Source organism: Takifugu flavidus, chromosome 1 (genome assembly GCF_003711565.1).
Source record: "Takifugu flavidus isolate HTHZ2018 chromosome 1, ASM371156v2, whole genome shotgun sequence".
In the NCBI taxonomy this organism is placed as follows: Eukaryota; Metazoa; Chordata; class Actinopteri; order Tetraodontiformes; family Tetraodontidae; genus Takifugu; species Takifugu flavidus.
Genome location: NC_079520.1, coordinates 10,460,724 through 10,480,358, shown reverse-complemented (window position 1 = coordinate 10,480,358; position 19,635 = coordinate 10,460,724). Strand labels below are relative to the sequence as shown.

Below are 19,635 nucleotides of genomic sequence, written 5' to 3'. Positions count from 1 at the left end.
ATCATTTAGGAGTGTATCTCTTTGGACACTTCTTTTCTTCCAAGCTTTGCTGATTTGAATATGATTCGAAAATATATATAGCTTAACGCACACTCAGTTAACGCAGAGTAAAACAATTTATGCTACAGTCGTACGCCTTAAATTTTAAACAGCCTGTTCGTAAAATAAACACTTGCTGGTGTTAGATCATGCATAGCATATGAGTCTTATCAGCTGGAGTTGATTGACATAACATAGGGCAGGAATAACAATTTTCAATTATGGCAGATGTATAACAGTGGTTGGACTTTAATTTAAATGAGATGTTTACTTCCATGGGGAACTGCTATCACTGTGAGAACCCTGTTATTTTTTCCTCTCTGCTTTAGCATCCCAACATTCTTAAAACTGGGAAAACTGGTGATTTCAACATGTATTTACTGTTTACACGAGGCCTTCTTGCAATCTGCCCACCCCCCCTCACATCGGTGCTCCAGTGCAAAAGCAGAATGATCAGCGACTTAATCTCACCTCCAATCACGTCAGAAGATCTCGTAGGTCTGCTGGAATTAGCGCGTGAGCCCTTTTGACCTCTGCATGCGTTGCAACAGAGCTGCAACACTGGGTTATTTGTTTTAAAGTCATAAGTAAGTTGTGCCTGTGTGTTTTGGGGCCGAGCTAGAGGAGGGGAGGAGGTTGTGGTCCAGGTGCGGCGCCATCATTCAGAAATTCGATCCATGACAACATTATGAGCTCTATTAAGAAGTACAGGTGGCCAAAGCCTCACATTAAGACATGGCCTATTAAATATGGATATGAACCCCCCTCTCATTCGCTCCTCAGATCATATTAAAAGGTATAACTGTGACAATGTGGACACGATTGTCAATAGCAGCTCTTTGCTGAGGTTTGAGCGGAGAGTGAATGATAATTAGTTTCCCTTTGTTGTCGTTATCTCTTACCTGCAGAAATAGCCAATTTATGCAGGCTGCACCCTGGCCAGGCAAAGTTGATGCTTCCCACAGGAGGGAAAAGCAGCCATGTTAACAGACAATGGAAATGAACTGAGGGACAGCTGAAGGTTGATTTCGATCCCTGACAACCTGGATCTGAAGGAAGAACCGGGGCGGCGCTGTGTTGACTCACAGATCAGCGCATATAGGGCACCTGTTTCAGCGAGGAGAGCCTCGTGTCACCGAGATTCGGTCAAGTGAGAATAAAAATGCAAATGTCATTTTGTTGAAATGCTGAGTGAACTAAATGTCAGTCCTTCTTTCTCGATATGAGATATGAGATTGATGTGGATAGACAAGTGGAGGAAAGTGTGATATCAGGAGAGAGGCGGGTTAGACCAACAGCTGTGATATTTGGGCTGTGAAATAAGATTTGTCCCCCCCCACTCCGTTTCAGAAGCATAAATAATTCTTGTATGTCCTTTACAGAGATTATCCTGGAACAAACAAACAGCCCATCTTTGGGTTTGTGTTTGGTTTTGGGATGTTTGCAGCAGGCTGCTGTTGCTACCAGGTCCTGATAAGAGTCTGCGGTTCCCACTTGCAAGAGTGTCATCAATACTGAGAAGACTCCACTTAAAGGGGATTCAATCGTAGTCTTCTTCTGTTTTTGGGCTGTTTTCCATTTGATCGACTGGATCGAGCAGAGGCCAGACCAAACCTGCCAGGGCTCTGCGGACGATGACGGGAAATATACGGACAGATGAAACTTTTCGAGGAGACGGGTTGCGAAATATTTACCCTCCCCGATTTCTCCGAGGGCTGCGGCAGGCGCGGGGTCACTTTTGCTTGCCGCCTTTTTTCAAGTCCTTTCATTTTACCCTTGACAAGAGAGAATTCAATCTCTTGCTGCTCAGGAAGACTGGAAATTATACACAACAGTCATGCCCATGTCTGCTTTCAACAGGCTGAGACGTGAGATTGATGTGGAGATTATTTCAGATAAGTGTGGCACAGGCGGCTATTGCAATGAGACCACTTTGAGGAGGATAACCTCAGTTGGGGTGGGGGGTGGGGGGGGTAAAACGGTCATTTGGAATTTAACATTTCGATCCCTATCTGAACTGCTCCCCACCTTAAATTGACCACTTCTACTACAGCCCCGGTCAAACACGTCCCATCGATCTCGCCCTAATCCCTGGTTCACATCCACACAGGCGCAACATCCAGCAGCACGTTTTTCCCTCTCCGTGATGCTGCTGCTCCGGTGCGCGCACATCAGTAAATGAATCACGTAGCACTAGAACAGCCCTTCTTCATGCGATCTTGCCAGACCTATTGGAGAAGCCCCCGAAGGCTAGATCTGTCACCGCTCATTCATTTGCTGGAAGACGATCAGAAACTATGTTAAATGCGCCAGGGCTGACATTGGAGTGCGTTATTAAGGCGTCGAGAGGATTCCGGTCAGGTATCAGCGCGAAGGGAGCAGGTTTCAACAGTTGACGCGGAGAGAACTGCGCGCAGGAAGAGCGATTCGTTCTGATAACCAAGGGGGGGAAAAATCCTCTTTATTTCTTTGGCTTAATTTTTTTTTTGGAAAACCCTGACGCAGACAGAGCAGATGAGCGTTGTCCGAACGGAGGATGACAGAGCACTGGGTCCAATTGGACTGGATTATGGGATTACAGGACTGATTGTAGGACAATCATCGGGCAAAAGTCGCAGCCGCGCTACAGATGCTCTTGAATGACGGCTACACAAAAGGTTGGACGGGATTAACAGCTCGGTATCCTGCTTTTATCCCACTTTATGGCGCGGGGAGGCTGTGCATGCTACACGGGCAGAACCTGTATGCAACAGTGTGCCGCACAGGAAAAAAAAGTCCACGCATCGTGAGCGGCAACGGCGGACAATGCTGCATTTTGAACGGGCATGTCAGTGTGTGCTGTAGCCTAGGTGTAGATGTCGCATGAGGGCAATGCGCTTTTGTGAGCCGCGGTCTAACCTTCAGCACCAGAGATCCAAACGCTTTAACCTTGGACGCAGAAGGGAATATTAATACTTCATAGTCATCGATTATTCATTAAGTCTCCCTGTGAAGGAGGGGAGAAAAACAAAGCATTCTTCGTCCACTATGTTGAATTTGATGTTTAATTCATGCGTTTGGTGTCGTCGGGCGGTCATCTTTGTTTACAGAAAGAGTTCATCTCAAACGGGCGGCATGTGAAAGAGGTTAAAACGCCGATTAAAGGGCGATATCGTTTTGCGGATCGATTTTATAGGCAGATACGGCGTGATTGGCGTAAACTGCACGCATGGTTCGGGATTAGTCCCGTAGGTTTGCAGTAATCAACAGGTTGAAAGTCAACGAGGATTTTCTTTCTTTTTTCCCCCCCCGACTACCGCATATCCAATAGAAGGGATGCGTCTCTCTGTACCCATTTTCTTTCTGCTGTGGGTTAAAGCCCTGACATTAAAGAATCTCAATTATTCTGTTCCGGAGGAACAAGGACCCGGCACCGTTATAGGAAATATAGCTAAAGATGCCGGTTATGGGACCACTGAAAGAGGGAAGAAATCCAACTTCAGAGTGCTGGAGAATTCGGCACCACATCTGGTGGATGTTGACCCCGAGAGTGGACTCATCTTCACCAAACAGCGGATTGACAGGGAAACATTATGCAGGCGCAACCCAAAGTGTCAGCTGTCCATGGAGGTGTTTGCAAACGACAAGGAGATATGCATGATTAAGATTGATATACTGGACATAAACGACAACTCGCCCAGTTTTCCCTCAGACCACATTAATATTGATATTTCAGAAAATGCAGCAGCCGGGACACGCTTTCCTCTGACTATTGCACATGACTCTGACACTGGGGAAAATGGGATAAAGACCTACCAGGTCACACGAGATGACTACAATACCTTTTCTCTGGATTTAAAAGTGAGGGGTGATGGGACTATATATCCAGAGCTGGTGGTCCAGAGACCACTGGATCGAGAGGATGAGAGCCATCACACCCTTCTGCTCACAGCTATAGACGGCGGGGAGTATCCAAGATCGGGCTCCATGCAAATCAATGTCAGGGTGACTGATTCCAATGACAACAGCCCAGTTTTTGAGAAATCCTCTTATGTGATTGAAATTCCGGAGAATTCCCCTCCTGGAAAAATACTCATAGATCTGAATGCCACGGATCACGACGAGGGAAGCAACGGGCAAGTGGTCTATTCCTTCACTGGATACGCATCTGAAAGAATCCAAGATCTTTTCTCCATTGACCCAAATACTGGCGTCATTAAGGTCCAGGGAGAAATTGACTTTGAAGAAAATCCGATCATAGAGTTTGACGTGCAGGCCAAGGATCTCGGTCCCAACCCGATACCGGGCCACTGTAAAATTACTGTCAAAGTGCTGGACAAAAATGACAACTCGCCCATAATAAGTTTTGTTTCTGTCCGACAGGGAGCCATCAGCGAGGCAGCGCCGCCTGACTCTGTCATTGCTTTGGTGCGAGTGACTGATAAAGACTCGGGCAGAAACGGTCAGCTTCAGTGCAGGGTGCTGGGAAATGTGCCCTTCAGACTGCAGGAAAATAATGACAATTTTTACACTCTGCTCACAGACAGACCCCTGGACAGAGAAATGAAAGACGAATACAATGTGACCATAGTAGCGAGGGACAACGGCATCCCTTCTTTGAATTACACCAAGTCTTTCACTGTGAAAATTCTGGATGAGAATGACAACGCGCCGCGCTTCACAAAGACTGTGTACATGCTACAGGTGCCTGAGAACAACATCCCTGGGGAGTATCTGGGCTCCGTTGTGGCCCACGACCCAGATATTGGTCGCAATGGCACTGTGTCCTACTCCATTCTGCCATCGCACATCGGCGATGTTTCCGTGTACACCTACGTGTCCGTCAATCCTACCAACGGAGCCATATACGCCTCTCGCTCTTTCAACTATGAGCAAACAAAGTCCTTTGAGTTCAAAGTTCAGGCTAAAGATGGAGGGTCTCCTCACATGGAAAGCACTTCCACAGTCAGGGTCAACATCCTTGACGTTAACGACAATCTCCCCGTTATCATTTTACCAATTCTGCTGAATGACACAGCAGAAATCCCAGTGCCTAGAAACGTCGGAATCGGCTACATCGTGACCACGGTGAAAGCGGTGGATCACGACCACGGAGAGAGTGGCCACCTGACCTATGAGATCACAGAGGGGAACGATGACCACCTGTTTGAGATAGACCCGGTGGGAGGGGAGGTTCGAACTGCCCATGCTCTTTGGGAGGAGGTCGCCCCCGTGGTTGAGCTGGTGGTGAAGGTAACTGACCATGGCAAGCCCCCCTTATCTGCCGTGGCTAAGCTGATCATTAAGGCGAACACGGAGACGGCAGCAGGAGGGGGCTCCAGCACGAGTGGCGAACAGCAGCAGTGGGATCTCTCCCTGCCCCTCATCGTTACCCTCTGCATTATCTCTGTGATGCTCTTAGCAGTCATGACGGCCATTGCCGTCAAGTCCAAGCATCAAGATAAGGAGACTGGGAATTATAACTGCCGCATGACTGAGTACTCCAATCCTCCAGTGGGGAAAGGCAAAAAGAAAAGGATCAACAAGAGTGACATCATGCTGGTGCAGAGCGAGATGGAGGAGAGAGATTCTGCAAGTCGGATGAATGTGGTTAGCAGCCCATCTCTCATCACCTCCCCGATATGCTTTGACTACCAGAGTCCCCTGCCGCTCACGTTGCCCAGGTCGGAGGTCATGTATCTGAAAACCACCCCGAACAGCCTGACGGTCCCCAGAGCGGGCTGCCACTCCAGCTTTGCGGGGCTTAGCACAGACACTTCAGCAAACAGGATGTCAGTGATACAGGTAAAGATGCTGCTACACTGTATTCTTTATCGGGAATTTATTCCTGCTTATCTGTGAGCCCCGTTCCCCATACAAATCTGACAACCAAGAGTAATCGACTGAGAAAGAGAAAGTGTGTCACAGTGAGCCAATATCATTATTATCACATTTCTCCCCTTGTTGCAACGCAGGGAACCGTTTTTGGCACGATCATCCAACTTTCTGATAGAATGCACTTGTGTGCTGAAAATGGCGTTTCACTAAGCGTTGCCCCCTCTGGCCGTAATTGTGTAGTCAGGATCGTTTTAAAGAGTGCTCCATCGTCACATATCTCCCGTAAAAGCAGTACAGGTGGTCTGCATAATCAGAAAGCCTCCCCGGTTAGACTTGCAAACAGAGTGAGTCTTGGGTAACGCTGCTGCGACCCTGCCAGATTCGCTGCTGTAGATTGAAAACAAAACCCAGCCTAAAATGTGGGCTTGGACAGGTGTTTGAACAGCTTGTCCAATCACATTACGGAACCGGTGCGCGCCCGACAGCTCGGCGCTCACAGCATAACCTCACAATTACAGTTTTCGCTCCACGCAAATGCGGGCCACATCTACCCATCCGATCCCAAGGCTGGCACGATGGGGGCCATTAATAGGGGCCCGGCCTCATCTCATAGACATGGCACGGAGCAAACATGCTAATTTGACAGCGCAGGCTTGTCGTAACATTTAGCAGAGGGGAGTTATCTGATGTAAACGATGTAAATATCTGGGACAGTCTCGCAGACAGTCTCATTTGGGGATGATAACACAGATGACAAGGCCTGGCACTGTCACCAGTCACTAGTGCATGTGGGTGTGATCAACACAAACACATTATCCTCAAGATGGGTGGAAAAAAGATGACATCGGCGAAAGCCATACCTCTTCTATCAAGGAATCGCATACGGTCTTTTTTGCCATGAAAATTTGCTCTGAGCATGCTGTCATCTCTGGCAGGTGCAGGAGTTATGAAAAATATATTAGAATCTGATGAACACTGTTTCGTTTCCTGTCTGAACATCATGTTATACAGGATGTCGGAAAACTTTTAACACTGCCAATGCAAAAATATTTTTCTTACAATTCCAGACTGAAAATTTCCCCTCAGAACCCAATTACGCTGGCAACAGGCAGCCATTTGTTCAAAGGTAAGAACTCAATCCAAACGTTTCCTGGACACCGTGTGCAGCTTCTTCATCCTTCAAGCCAAGCGAATACGGCTGTCTAATAGGAGTAGTCATGCAGAGTTAATGTCAGGTTGTGTTTTCTCCCCCTCCTTCCATTCTGCTGCAGCTCAACATTTAAGGATGCAGAACGAGCGAGCCTCCGAGACAGTGGCCATGGTGATAGTGACCAGGCTGATAGTGACCAGGATACTAATAAAGGCTCACACTGCGACACGTCTGCTAGAGAAGCCCTCAAGATGAAAGCAATGGCAGTAAATGCCCAGCCTTTTGAACAAGGTGAGTGGATATCTCACTGGCAACTGGAAGATGCTTAACTGACTCTGGTGCCAGACACTGTTTACACAAACAGCCCACTGGTGCTGCGAGAGGTCCACTAATCCTCGGTTGAAGGCAATGCCTGCCGATTTTAACACCAGAAAAGTCCGTCCGAGGTTCTGTTAGCCGTAGCCTGCACTAGTTAGTGTCACTTCCCATTGCAGGAAGCCAGAGCTGCGTTTCACAGACGACAAGGAGGCACCGACGTGGAATGTAGATGATGGGTTTAAAAGATAAAAGTCCACTGGCTGAAGGTGGAATGTTAAGACAACTTCTGTCTGATTTTCTCCATCAAACAGACTCGTATAGATGGCAGAGTACAACCCATCTGTGCCTCGCTGATCACACCATTATCCAGACACAAACTCACGGCACGCATGTCTGGAATAGCATGACAGACAAGGAAACGTGATAGACTTCTGCAGCACAAAATACTTCCTGCTGCAACATGACAAACTCTTTACACCTTTTGCTCGCTGTCCCTGTGATGAGGACGTTCGCGGTGGCATCGCTTCTTCCGACTGAAAATAGACACATTACATTTATTTCTCAAATATGAAATGATCCTCGGTGCCAGAAATAAAATCTCTTCGTGACTGTCAGTCTGTTGCAAGTGGCCTGACCCAGTGATTTGACTATTAATATATTTAGCTGCTGTGGTTATAAAAAAAATATGAAGGCTATGCTAACAAGTAAGATTAAAGATGACGGAGGGACCGGAGTTAAGTTGTGATGATTCTCATTTCTTTTTGTGAAGAAAATGGTTCTGGTCACTGTGTGCAGCACTTTCCTCCCCATTTACATTGTTGTGAATTGTTTGCTTGCGGCATGATCAGAAGGACAGCAATAGGAAGAGAAAAAAAGCCTTTTTCAGCGAGCAGAAGATGTGTGAATCTCCCTGTTGTCTCACTTCTGTTTGTATCAGCACCCATGCTTTGTGCATGTGCGTGCGAGTGTGTGTTGGGAGGAATTATGACAGACCAAACTTGACTCTGTGGGAGGTGTAAATTCAATCACTTTTTTTTTATTTGGCTCCGGGTGTATTTTTGAATCACATTCAGCCCGAGTTCTGAGGCCAGTCAGACAGACACATATTTAAAGAGATGTTCTCAACATGTAAGGCTGAATATTTACATGTGCAGTGCCAACTCACATGTCTGAGTTCAATTATAGACCTGCATATATGAGATAAGCAACATGCAAAGTGGGCCTTTGTGTTAAATATTAAATGCTTTTCCATGTGAGAAATGTGACCGAAAAGTAAAGCTAATGGTTGGATTTAATGGCTCTCTTTCACTCTGGGTTGGTCAGTTGATCATGAAATGGTGTCACTGTCTGCTGACTTGATGGAAGATGTGCAAATGGATGAGACCTGATCACAGGAAAATATCACTCTCTACCCACACACTGTTTCCACTTCTCACATACATACAGGTACATTTATTCAACTGTTCGTCACACAGATTTTGATGAGATGCTGCTATTTAAAATGGAGGTGCTATACGGTACCCCACCCCCCTGCTTTTCCTTCTGTTTCAAATGTGCCAGCAGAAAAAGCTCGTGGGTTAAGTAGTATTGCTTTTATGTCTTTACCTTTACCTTCCCTCTAGTCTCTTGGCTGCTTTGATACAGGTAATGTATGCACCTGTGCAGCTCCCACTATCATGCACTCTGAATATTTATTCACTCTCTCAGACACCAGATGCACAGTGGGCTTGCTGCTGGGCCTCCTCTGATTCTATTTATAATGGACAGCTAGTCTCTTTGTTTTTAAGGACATTATTGCTCCATTCACAGCTGCATATAAGATCACAAATACTTTGTCTCTTTGTCATGATTCTATTATGTGAATATGCAAATGCTGTGGACTGTAAGACTATTGTGTAAGTCTGTCACTTTTAGCCATTATCTGGCAAATTTTTATTCATTCATAGAATAGAAAATGGAAATAGACGCCCGAGACAGGCGACAATACATGAAAGGGTTGTCAATTCCTCATAGTTCCCATTTTTGTTCTTAAATAATATATTAGAAAACTTCTAACATAATGTGATAATAGATTCATGATGATAATAGCTGTTTTATATATTATATCCACTATATCAAAGGTTCAGCCATGTGGACAAAAAGAAAGATGGAAGACCTTTATAATCCTTAACCACTGACGATTTGATGTAGTGTAAACAAGGAGACACGATTCGAACATTGTTACTGGCCATACAGACAACAAACAACAAAATGGCACAAATAAAAATTGCCTTTCTGTGTTCAACCTCCCAAGCACACATAATTTGCTAGCTTCTCTGCAGCCTTGATAGGTACCATGGAAATGAATTCAACATCTCCCCGCTTCTCCTTGCCTATGCTTATTGTTCTGGCCTTGAGTACATCTGAGCCTCAAAAAAATACTTTCCTTTGTGGTGCCGAGAGAAAGACAGAGGGAAGCGAATGCACAGGCCACTGTAATCTGGGCTGCAGATGCTTCAAAGCACAGCAATTATAATATGCAGGATCTTTGTTGGGGTTTTGCCAAATCAAAGCCATCATTTAGTCCGTTCCCTTCTGATGTTAAATGCATTTTGAACTCTATTCCTGCTCCAAGTCCTGAAAAAAGTACCGTTGGAATGGCTCATGCTTGAACGTTACCTTGTAAGTTGTGATAATACATCACATGACAGGGGGAAAAAGCCTTTGCTGTCTGAAGCCTTGGAATTAAATTTGCTGTGGGAAGAGTAAAAACAGATTGCCGGTGCTGTAGGTACTTTAGGTGGAGTGTCTGTTTATCTACAAACCTAAAATTGAGGTTAGTGACATGATTTTAGAAAAACAAAGATAACCAATAAGGCAAAATGCGACAGACAATCACAACTGATACAAAGCTTATAAAAAGCAGCAAATAAAGGCTCAAGTGTTGGTGAGGCAACCAAAACCTGACCACAGGACGTCAGACTGTGTCCCACGCTGCTTTAATCAGCAACCATCAGCCCCGGTTTTGCCTCAGGTGGAATCTGGGTGTCGGCCATGTGTTAAAGGTGCGCGCTGATTGGCTGTTTAATTTCAGGGCAGAAGAAGAAAGTCTGATTTCTGGGACTGCATTTTAACGCTCACTGATGACAGCAAGTTGGCCGTGTCCGTTGTTTAAAGCCCAGTTTATCAGACAATATTTTGATGACAGACAAAAATTCCATGTTTTTGGTAGGCGTGAACCATCTGACATTGATCCTCCAGGCAGTTGGGGGATTGATTGACACGCACAGCCGATATTAAACCCATCGTCTATGTGTGGAATATGTGCGCCACTCAGCAGCCAAACCGCTGAAAGCCCCCTCTATCATGTGTCATTTCAACAGGCTTTCAATCAGGAATCGACTGTAAATATTCAGGCACTATTCAAATCAGCACCTGTGTGAGTGTATCAGCCTCAAAATGTATTCCCACAAATGAAGAATTAGCAATTATTATAATCGCGACGACCAATTAATCTCAATAAACGAGGCAGGATCGTAGTTGTCAGGTCGTCGCTACAGGATCAGCCGCCGACAGCTGGAGCAACTTTGGTGGTTTATGCCCGCCTGTTTATTGTTTTCCAGCGAAACACGGATCACAAAATTCAGTATTAAATAAACAGGCTGTCTTCTGAGCGTGAGAGCAGCCGGGCGGAGTGAGCAGTGCATTTCTATTCATGTCAGACATTATTGGTATCCATGTTGCACAGAGAGAGTGCGCGTGTGCTCTTGAAGAGGGCAGAAATATTTTACTGGGAATATGTCGTCATGCTGCCAGTGAATGCACCATGGTCACATCTGTATTTCTAACAGCAGGCCACCACGTGATTGGGGATTTTCAGCCAAATGCACATTCCTTAATCATTGTTAGATGAATTCTTTAGTCCATTAGTTAAAGTACATTTAATTAGCTACCTGCGCTGACCCGACCCATCGTCCATCCTCTTCTTGTAGTGCCTTTTCTCCGTTTTACAAATGATAAATACACAAAGTGAAGCTTTTACAAATGAAAGAAAAGCTGCTGGCATGTCCTTCTGCACATCTGTCAAGAATGCCAGATAATCTGAAATCCCAAGGAAAGGGAAAAAGCTTGACGAAAAAGGACTGTAGTCTATTCCACCCCTGACGATGGGGCATCAGAGAGGTGGATTTGGACCTTCTGAATATGAAATGAAGCCTGGCTCTTGCATGACAGATGCAGCATAAGACAGGAGTCATGTCTCATCTGCTGCCTGTTTAATGTTGTGGTGTTGACAGACTACAAACTGTCTCTCCGTCCCTGTATGAGCTAATTACTGGAGCTAGTGCACCTCACACCAATTCTCACACATTCCCCACTCTTGGCAGTCAATCTGCTGCAGGGGAGCAGGGAGGTGCACCAGAGATCAATCAATTTGCAAAAAGAGGGGGATGGTTTATTGTTGTTTTTCCAAAATATGACATTTAAATACATACTTGTACGTTTGATATTTTTCAAGCTTGTCAAAAGCTCCACAAGGCATTTGCCTGAGGATCTGAATGAACCCACTGACTCTTCACCCTGGCGAGACCCTAACAGGCGCAAGCTGGCCCGCTCAAGGTCCACACCCGCACCCTAGCCACAGATGGAGGAAAACCTAATTATCCTAATCTAAAGTACAGCAAAATATTCCAGAATCTTGACAAATGAAGCAGAATAATGAGCGCTTTTTCATCCTGAAGTATGGGAAATGCAGCCACTTTGATTTGAATAAGCACAATTAACCAGACGGCGTTTCAGATTACACCGCTACTCAGAAACTGGAGCGATGGCACTGACAGCAACCAGCCGCGGAGACGGCGCGTGCCTCTAACCTACATATGACAGCCGCCGCATCAGAAACATGTCCTAAAGTAATTACGTCTTACCAGACACGATAAAATGGGTTTATCTTTCCCATCACATTAACGGCCCCTCCATTCACAGACGAGCAGTAATTAGCTGTTTCATTTTGTCCCGTGTTTTTCCCTGCAAGCGCGGCGTGTAGGTGTGTGAAAGAGTCGCCTAACTGATATCAGTTACCTGTGATTTGTAAATGAGTTTTCAGTTTGGCACATGCACGTTCTGGCGCCTCAGGGGCGTTTCAGCACTGACTCGGTATCTTCCGTGAATATCCTCCAGAAAACAGGTCGAGGCTGGTAAGGTAAGTCGCCTTTGAACAAGAGAACCCCCCCACACACACACACACACACACACACCCTTCCTCTACCACATGCACACATGAGTGTTAGAGGAAGAGCCCAATCACGTGAGCATCCCCTTGTTCCAGGCTGATTCTAATCCTCATCAGGGCCAGGTTTGAAAATGAGATCAAGTGCCTCGTTCACTGCGAGTCTCCGGCTCCTCATTGTCTCTAAAATCGCACTGTGGCATGTGAGCAAGATGGAGATGCCTCATTCAGGCGCCAAAGCTGCGGGAGCTGATCTCCGGTGTCCTAACCGCTGCTGTTGTTTGTTCCACGATGACGAACAGGCTGAAATTTTCAGGCAGTATTTGTGGGTTTGATGGTAGAGGAAGGGCAGGTTAGCGGGGAGGCGGGCGTCTCGTGACAGATGGGATGTGAATAATGCCTTCCTGCTGGAGGAACACCTACATATGGAGAGATGTGTCTGTCTTTGTCTGCCTGTTTGTGTTTTTATTCGCTCATTTATTTCTTACGGTCTGTTTTGACTGGAAACTAAATAATTAAATACACTAAGTGTGGATGGATTTATCAGTCGTTGTTTTCATCTGTTTGCATCCAGACTGTCATCACAACCACGTGTTAGCACTGCTACAGCTAATTAAAGCGCCATTTCTCTTCATAAACAACGGAAGGGAATTGCCTTTTAGGCTGACATTATACGCAAAGTGCTTTGATGCATCTTTGTCAGATTCATTTTTATATCATAAAATACTGGCTAGAGGGGAAAATGCCCTGATTCAATCCCCTATTGTTTGGCTCTCTGAGCTCATTTGGTGCCAGGGTTAGAGTTGATTTTTGGAGGCACGATGCTGGACTCCCAACACATTCGGGTCCAGTTTTCATTATGCTGACATTAATACGCAGTCGCAGTCGTGCACAATGCCGTGGTGTTAGGCCGTGGCGTTCAGCACCAAATAATGCAGCTGAGGCCACTTTAGCGGTGCAATAATCAGAGAACCTCTTCAATCAAAAAAAAACATGTTTTGGAGAATAAACGGTTACATGTTTTCTTTACATGGAGTGACATAAATAATCACCCCTCAATTTGAAATTGTTCCTCCAGGAGTGTTCATGTAGTACCACTGAGGTGATGCTTCAACTATATATAAAGGAGCAATTTGCAAGATTTGCAGTCTTATACCTGCATTTTCAAATAGTGACGCATCAAGCTGGCAGGAGGGAGGAAAGACTATACCGGCTGCATTTATTAGCCTGACAAAGAGACCGAATATGCTTTTAAAGTAATTGTTTCACACCATCATTTCAATGATTTTCCACTCTTTTTTTTTTGCTAACTACCATCTATGCAAAACAAGGACAAGTAACGAAAAGTATCCAGTAAAAAGAAGTGATCTTCAAAAAATGAGCTGCAGAGATCACAATAGTCCTTGAAAGCCATTAGGAGGATTACTAAAGACCAGGCTTGCCACGATGATGAGAGCTTCACCTGATATTTCACTTTTAGACGTCAGACTGGTACCTTCCCTGAGGGGCCCCGGCGGTCCCCACCCTCATCTCTATCATTGGCAACAACATGCTCATGAATTCCCCCTTTGCATTTTCTTTTAATTCGACTCAAATCGCTGCTGGAAAATGTAAATAAGAAGCACCTCGCTGCCTCTGCACCAGATGGTGGAAACACCTACACAGGTTGTTGGGAAACAGCAGGAGGGAATGGGCTGACTAACTCCTGCTGTATTGAGCAACAAATGACAGAAGATATCAGCTGGGCTTTTTTCTTTACTTTTCCTGTGAAGGCGGGTTGAAGGTTCCATTGTCAGTGATTTCTAGACCAGAAAAGACTCCATGTCTGTTAATAAAAACAACTTTCCTGGGTTTGAACGCTGTCGTAGCTGCTGCAACAGGCTGCCGGTTGTCATAAATCAGCCGTGCACAGTTTGCAGATTTTAACAGTAGGGCTGTTTCTTGCACTGTGCTCATCATTCAAAATGCCATCCGTTTTCTTTGAGGTTGTTTGCTCTTCCCCCAGCAGGATCCAATAACAAATGTTTAACTGTATTTTTACAGAGCAAGACAAATCAGTCCACTGCACCGACGAATGTCGCGCACTGGGACATTCTGACAGATGCTGGATGCCAAAGTTACGGGTAGGAAGCCAAGCAGACAGTGCCGATAATCGCACCAACCTTTTCATCCCTGTGGGAATGGATGCCATGGTAGAGACAGAGATTTATGGCACCATCAGCTGCAGCAGCAGAAAAACCCTCAGCACGTTTGGAAAGGAACAGCGGGACAGTACAATCCTCGTGGCCAATGTCAAACCTTACTTAAAGTCGCAGCACGCACTGAGCCCGCCGCTGCAGGAGAGTCCATCTGCGTCTGGCAGCCCCACCAAGAGTAGTTTGCCCCTGAACTTGGCCAAGCAAGAGTCCACAGACGAGAAGGAGGGCGGGTCAGACATCAGTGCCTACGGACCTCCAGACGGCCAGTGCTCCCCTCTGCACACTGAGCTGGAGGAGCCCTCCTACCTGACCTGTGAGCTCAGACCCAAGTCCCTGTCGAGCGGCCTGATCCACAGCTCCATCATCAGCCAGGAGTGCGGGGGGTCGGACTTCGCCCACGACCCCAAAGACTCTGCAACCTGACAGGTCAGGTGATGGCCCGCCTCGGGTGCGTCGATGCTAATGATGAGGGCGGTATCACAGACGAATAAGTAACAGCTGATTTATTTTGGCCGACACAGGTGTCCAGACACACAATGTATAACCAAAAAAAGAGAACATCTGCTTCATGTGTTTTTCTTTTTTGAGTTTGTGACTCGTTGTGTTTCAGTGAAATATGTGTCCTTGACTTCCGTGAAGGGGTTTTTCCAATGGGGAGGGGGCCAGTGCTTACCTGACTTCAAGTGTTTCCATGGTGTGCTGTACCTGTCAGTTTAGATGTCTGTATTTTACACATTTCACGCTCCGATTTTGTGAGGCCGTTGAGCAAATCGCTAACTGTTAAGCTAATGAGTCCTGTCTGCTTTCGTACTGTGAAGCTTTCTGTCCCCATTCAGTGTATAAGGAACATGTCTTTGGATTCACACGCGACTGAAATACATATCAGTGACGTTAAATACAAAAGTGAAGTGTCTTATGAACTGTTAATGGTGGTGCAACAGGGAACATCCCTTTTCATAAAACCATTTAAGGTTCCTAAAGAAAAAAAAACAAGGTTTTTTTAAGAATGTATTTGTAATTTTATTGTCGTCCTCTGCGGTTTATGTGAAAATAAGCTGAGCTTACAATGTGAATGTGGGCTACTGTACTCGTTGTGTTTTATTAAATTTGTACACACTGTGCGTGGACGGTAATGCTTCCTTTCATTTTGCTTGGTGGAGCGAAATGACGCCATCCACCGTGTTATTATTACACATTAATAACAATGAGCGGCGCTTAAGCGAAATATCAAGATGGTCAAAGAAGCCACAGTGGGAATATCAGTGAAGTTTCTGAATCCTTCTTATGTTAAAACCTCCAATAAAAGCAGGGACCGTATGGATGACGAGTTAGCTCCGAAGCTCAGTCCTTTATCAAAGAGCGCGTCATCAAGTGAGCACGGTAACCCCGCTCATGCCTTTGTACTCCAATTCAAAAGGCTCCAGAGCTGCCATCAGTAAACGTCTACTTGTAACTAGGCCTATATTTACTTACAAATGCATCTGGCACGCTATGAGACGAGATCCGAACAAAAATGAAAGCATTAGGCACAGCCGCAACTGTCAGTTACGAGCGAAGACGCTTTCAGTGAATTCTTTGATTGGATAAAATTAAATTTTAATGATCCCTGTGGGGAAAGTGGGTCATTGCAGCAGCATTAGATTGAACAAATGATGCATTAAAGGTTATCTCAAGTAGATTAAAGAAAAGGGAATCATACAACATTAAAATGTGGCATCTTCCCTGGAGAGAATTCAAGACTGGCAGTTTATGCGGCGCATTGACGTCTTTGTCTCTGTATTTACCGTTCAGTCGTGTCGTGAGAACACTTACAGCCCGATTTTAGCTGAAGCATTCAAAACACAGAAATGAGGACAACTGTTGCCTCGATCTGTGTAATTTTACTACAGGCCCTCAGAGCTAAGCCAGACCTGTACCTCCACTTGATATTGATAGAGGATATAAACCTAAAGCACAAACAGGGATGTATGTTTACGGACATAGATCCCTAACGTTGGGAATCATGCATAAATGTTTCTGTTTTTCATCTGTTAAAAAAAAAGCCACCAACAGTCGGCAGGTTTTTTTTCCCCACCTCTTCTTTATTCTTACTGAGCTGAGTTTAGTTTCTCCGTAGAGAGACGCTGACTTTTGTACCCCGGCTCTGTGAGAGGTTGCAGAGCACCTTGCTTTTCATGAGCTCGGGATAACAGAATCCTGTCATCTACTGAGAGTCGACTATAAGTACGACTTGGTTTCTCCTCGGGGAAAACACATTAATTTGGATTTTGATTTGCATTTGTTTTGGTGCTGGTATTGACACAATTCCAGACCTAGATGTCTCTTCTCAGCAGGCAGGCTCTGATGAGCTCATCTGCATAAGTTGAAATACTCTTTGAGAGGGAGATTGCGTGGGTCACAGCAACTCATGCCGCTCAAACACAGACAGAAACATCACATCATTTTATGTGTATCAGTCCCCGGTTTCAGAACACGGGGAACGGAGACAGGTGTGTAGAATGTCAAGTAGAAGAAGGGCTGAACCGTTTGCTCCCGCACTCATTCCTCCCAGACGTAGCCACCAAATCCTTGTTCAGCATCATGTCGGATATAAATCTGGTTAAACATCCAGTGCTGCTAAAAAATATATTTGGAAAAATATCTTAATTAAACAGCGAGCCAGAGAATGGCTCATGACAAAAAAAAGAAAAAGAAAGAAAAAGAAAGAAAAAGGGCCACGTTGTGGAGTGGAGCTGAATGCAGATGAAGCAGCAGCACACACCGCTGGATGAATTGTCTCTCCGAATGACTGCAGCCACAGAGAAAAAGGAATTACAGACAATGAAAGTGATCTGTGTAATACCTCCATTCTTCTACATTTTACATACACAAATGATCTATTCAGATGAAAATGGAATGAGCAGTGTACCATTCATTTGTGAAAAATTGACATGCTCACCCTGAGTACTTAAGCTTTTAATTCAATAATTCGGCAACACGGCCGATTAAGAGCTTGTCTTCCACCTCCAACAAATGCTATGGGAGATGGTTCCACTTGCACGAGAACCATCCGTGTGGGGAGAACAGCAGCGGAAGAAACCGACAAACAACGCCGAGAGGGTAGCATTCATTTTAGCTGAGAGGTGTCACTGAACGCAGCATGCAGCCCTTTAGGGTGAAAATATTAAAATGCCTCTTCTGGAGCCATTTGCATATTTGTTTAAACATAAAACAAACTAGCGCAAAACAGCTCGCACTGTACCCAATTAGGTAATGTAAATGTGACAGCTCTGAATTTAATTTGTTAAAGAGGTGCTATGTTTAGAATTATTAAATTATTAAGTATGTGCAGTAAATCTTAATAGAGCGAATGTGCCACAGGCCACACAAATGTGCCGCCCAACGTGACACTGTCGTGTTCCAGGGCTTTGAAAAATGGTCCGTTTTTTTATTTGTAAGGGTGGGGGCAAAAAAAAAAAAAATCCTCTTAGCCCAGGTCAGCACACGTGCGTTTGGGGAAACGCCTAAAATCTCATCATTAATATGAGAAAAACACACATAAATGACCCAAAATCCGCCCCCAACTTTAAAATAATGATAAAAACAGAGAACAGCGGTGGTACGGAATGTTGCTAATACATGAGGATCTGAAGCTTTCCTTGACTTTAGACCATTAGCTCAGTGTGTGGCGAGGCTGGGCTGACTGGGAGCGCCACCAAAGCTCTGCACATCTTAATGATGCAAACCCGCTACACGGAGCTCTGGGTCCAGACACCATCTGGCCAAATCTGTCCGGAGAAGGAGGATTTGGTGAAGGACACAGGTGAAGTCTCTCTATTGAGCGTTTAAAGAACAGACAGCACTACATCTGATATCAAAAGGTCACTGCACGCCATCATGAAGACATCCTTCCAACCGTACAGCGTGCTAGACCAAATCAGGACCTGGGCCTGAATTCCTCCGCCAGAACCTGCCAGCTTGCTGCCATTGAGGGGAAGCTGTTCCAAAGGTTCTCCAGGCTCATGGATCCGTACCTCTAATGAAACTGTAGGAGAACAAAGCAAAGGGTGTCAGAAAAACGCAGTTCTCCTTTTAAGAGGGCCAATTCAGAGCCCAGACCTCAACCCACCAGAGCTGCTGTGGAACCATGGCGGGTTTTTTTTCATCAACACTGTGCGGGTGTTAGAATTAGAAATGAAAGATCACAATGTTTTTGTGTTGTTATCTGAGGCCCATTAGTTCCTCGACTTTGGTGGCCTTTGGATCACATTTTATGACACCGCAATGCAAAAAAGCCACGAAATTCAGAAAGGCTCACGTACTTTTTAATCTTCTAATCTTATGCGCCATTCAGCAGGGGCCTGTGAAAGTATGCAGCTGTTATTTAATCATCAGCAGCTGTAACCGCTGCCAGTCTCGCTGGTGCAGCTTCCCTTTCAACAATGGAAACAGAAAGCACTGATTTTATTAAAAAGAAAGGACGATTGGACCAAGTAACACATTCCATGTTTAAACCTCCTAACATCAATCTGAACTGATTTATGCATTGTTGCATTCAGGCTGTGAAAGTAAATAAATGCGTACTTCCACTATCCAGCAATGATCTCCATAATTTGGATTTCAAAGGTAGCCCATAAGATATGCATGTGGCGGAAGACTGCAACAGATTATTCCGCAGCGACTGTTGACAGGCTGGCTTTAGCAAGAAAGGCTCTCTTCAGCGGTGTTTTCCTCCGTTCTAACAGGAGTATGACACCGCTGACTGCGTTCAGTGTTTATTAAGACTCACAGGAATTAACACTCCCGTCACTGACCCCATCTGACAGCTACGCTCCTGACTACACACTGCTTTCATTTGGAGCGCTTGTTAAATGTGTTTCTTATGGGGGCTCCTGTGGGAGGGGGTTCAAATGCACATCGATCCGTCG

The 19,635-nt window shown here is 45.3% G+C and overlaps 1 protein-coding gene across 1 annotated transcript; it reads left to right on the top strand.

Annotated features, from left to right (window-relative positions):
* The first annotated feature begins 2,160 nt into the window (after positions 1-2,160).
* Positions 2,161-15,849, top strand: LOC130531584 (protocadherin-17-like). Its single transcript, XM_057043654.1, has 4 exons — positions 2,161-5,823; positions 6,924-6,982; positions 7,128-7,297; positions 14,574-15,849. The coding sequence occupies exons 1-4, from the start codon at positions 3,355-3,357 to the stop codon at positions 15,149-15,151; spliced, it is 3,276 nt and encodes a 1,091-aa protein (XP_056899634.1). The 5' UTR covers positions 2,161-3,354; the 3' UTR covers positions 15,152-15,849.
* Positions 15,850-19,635: the final 3,786 nt, after the last annotated feature.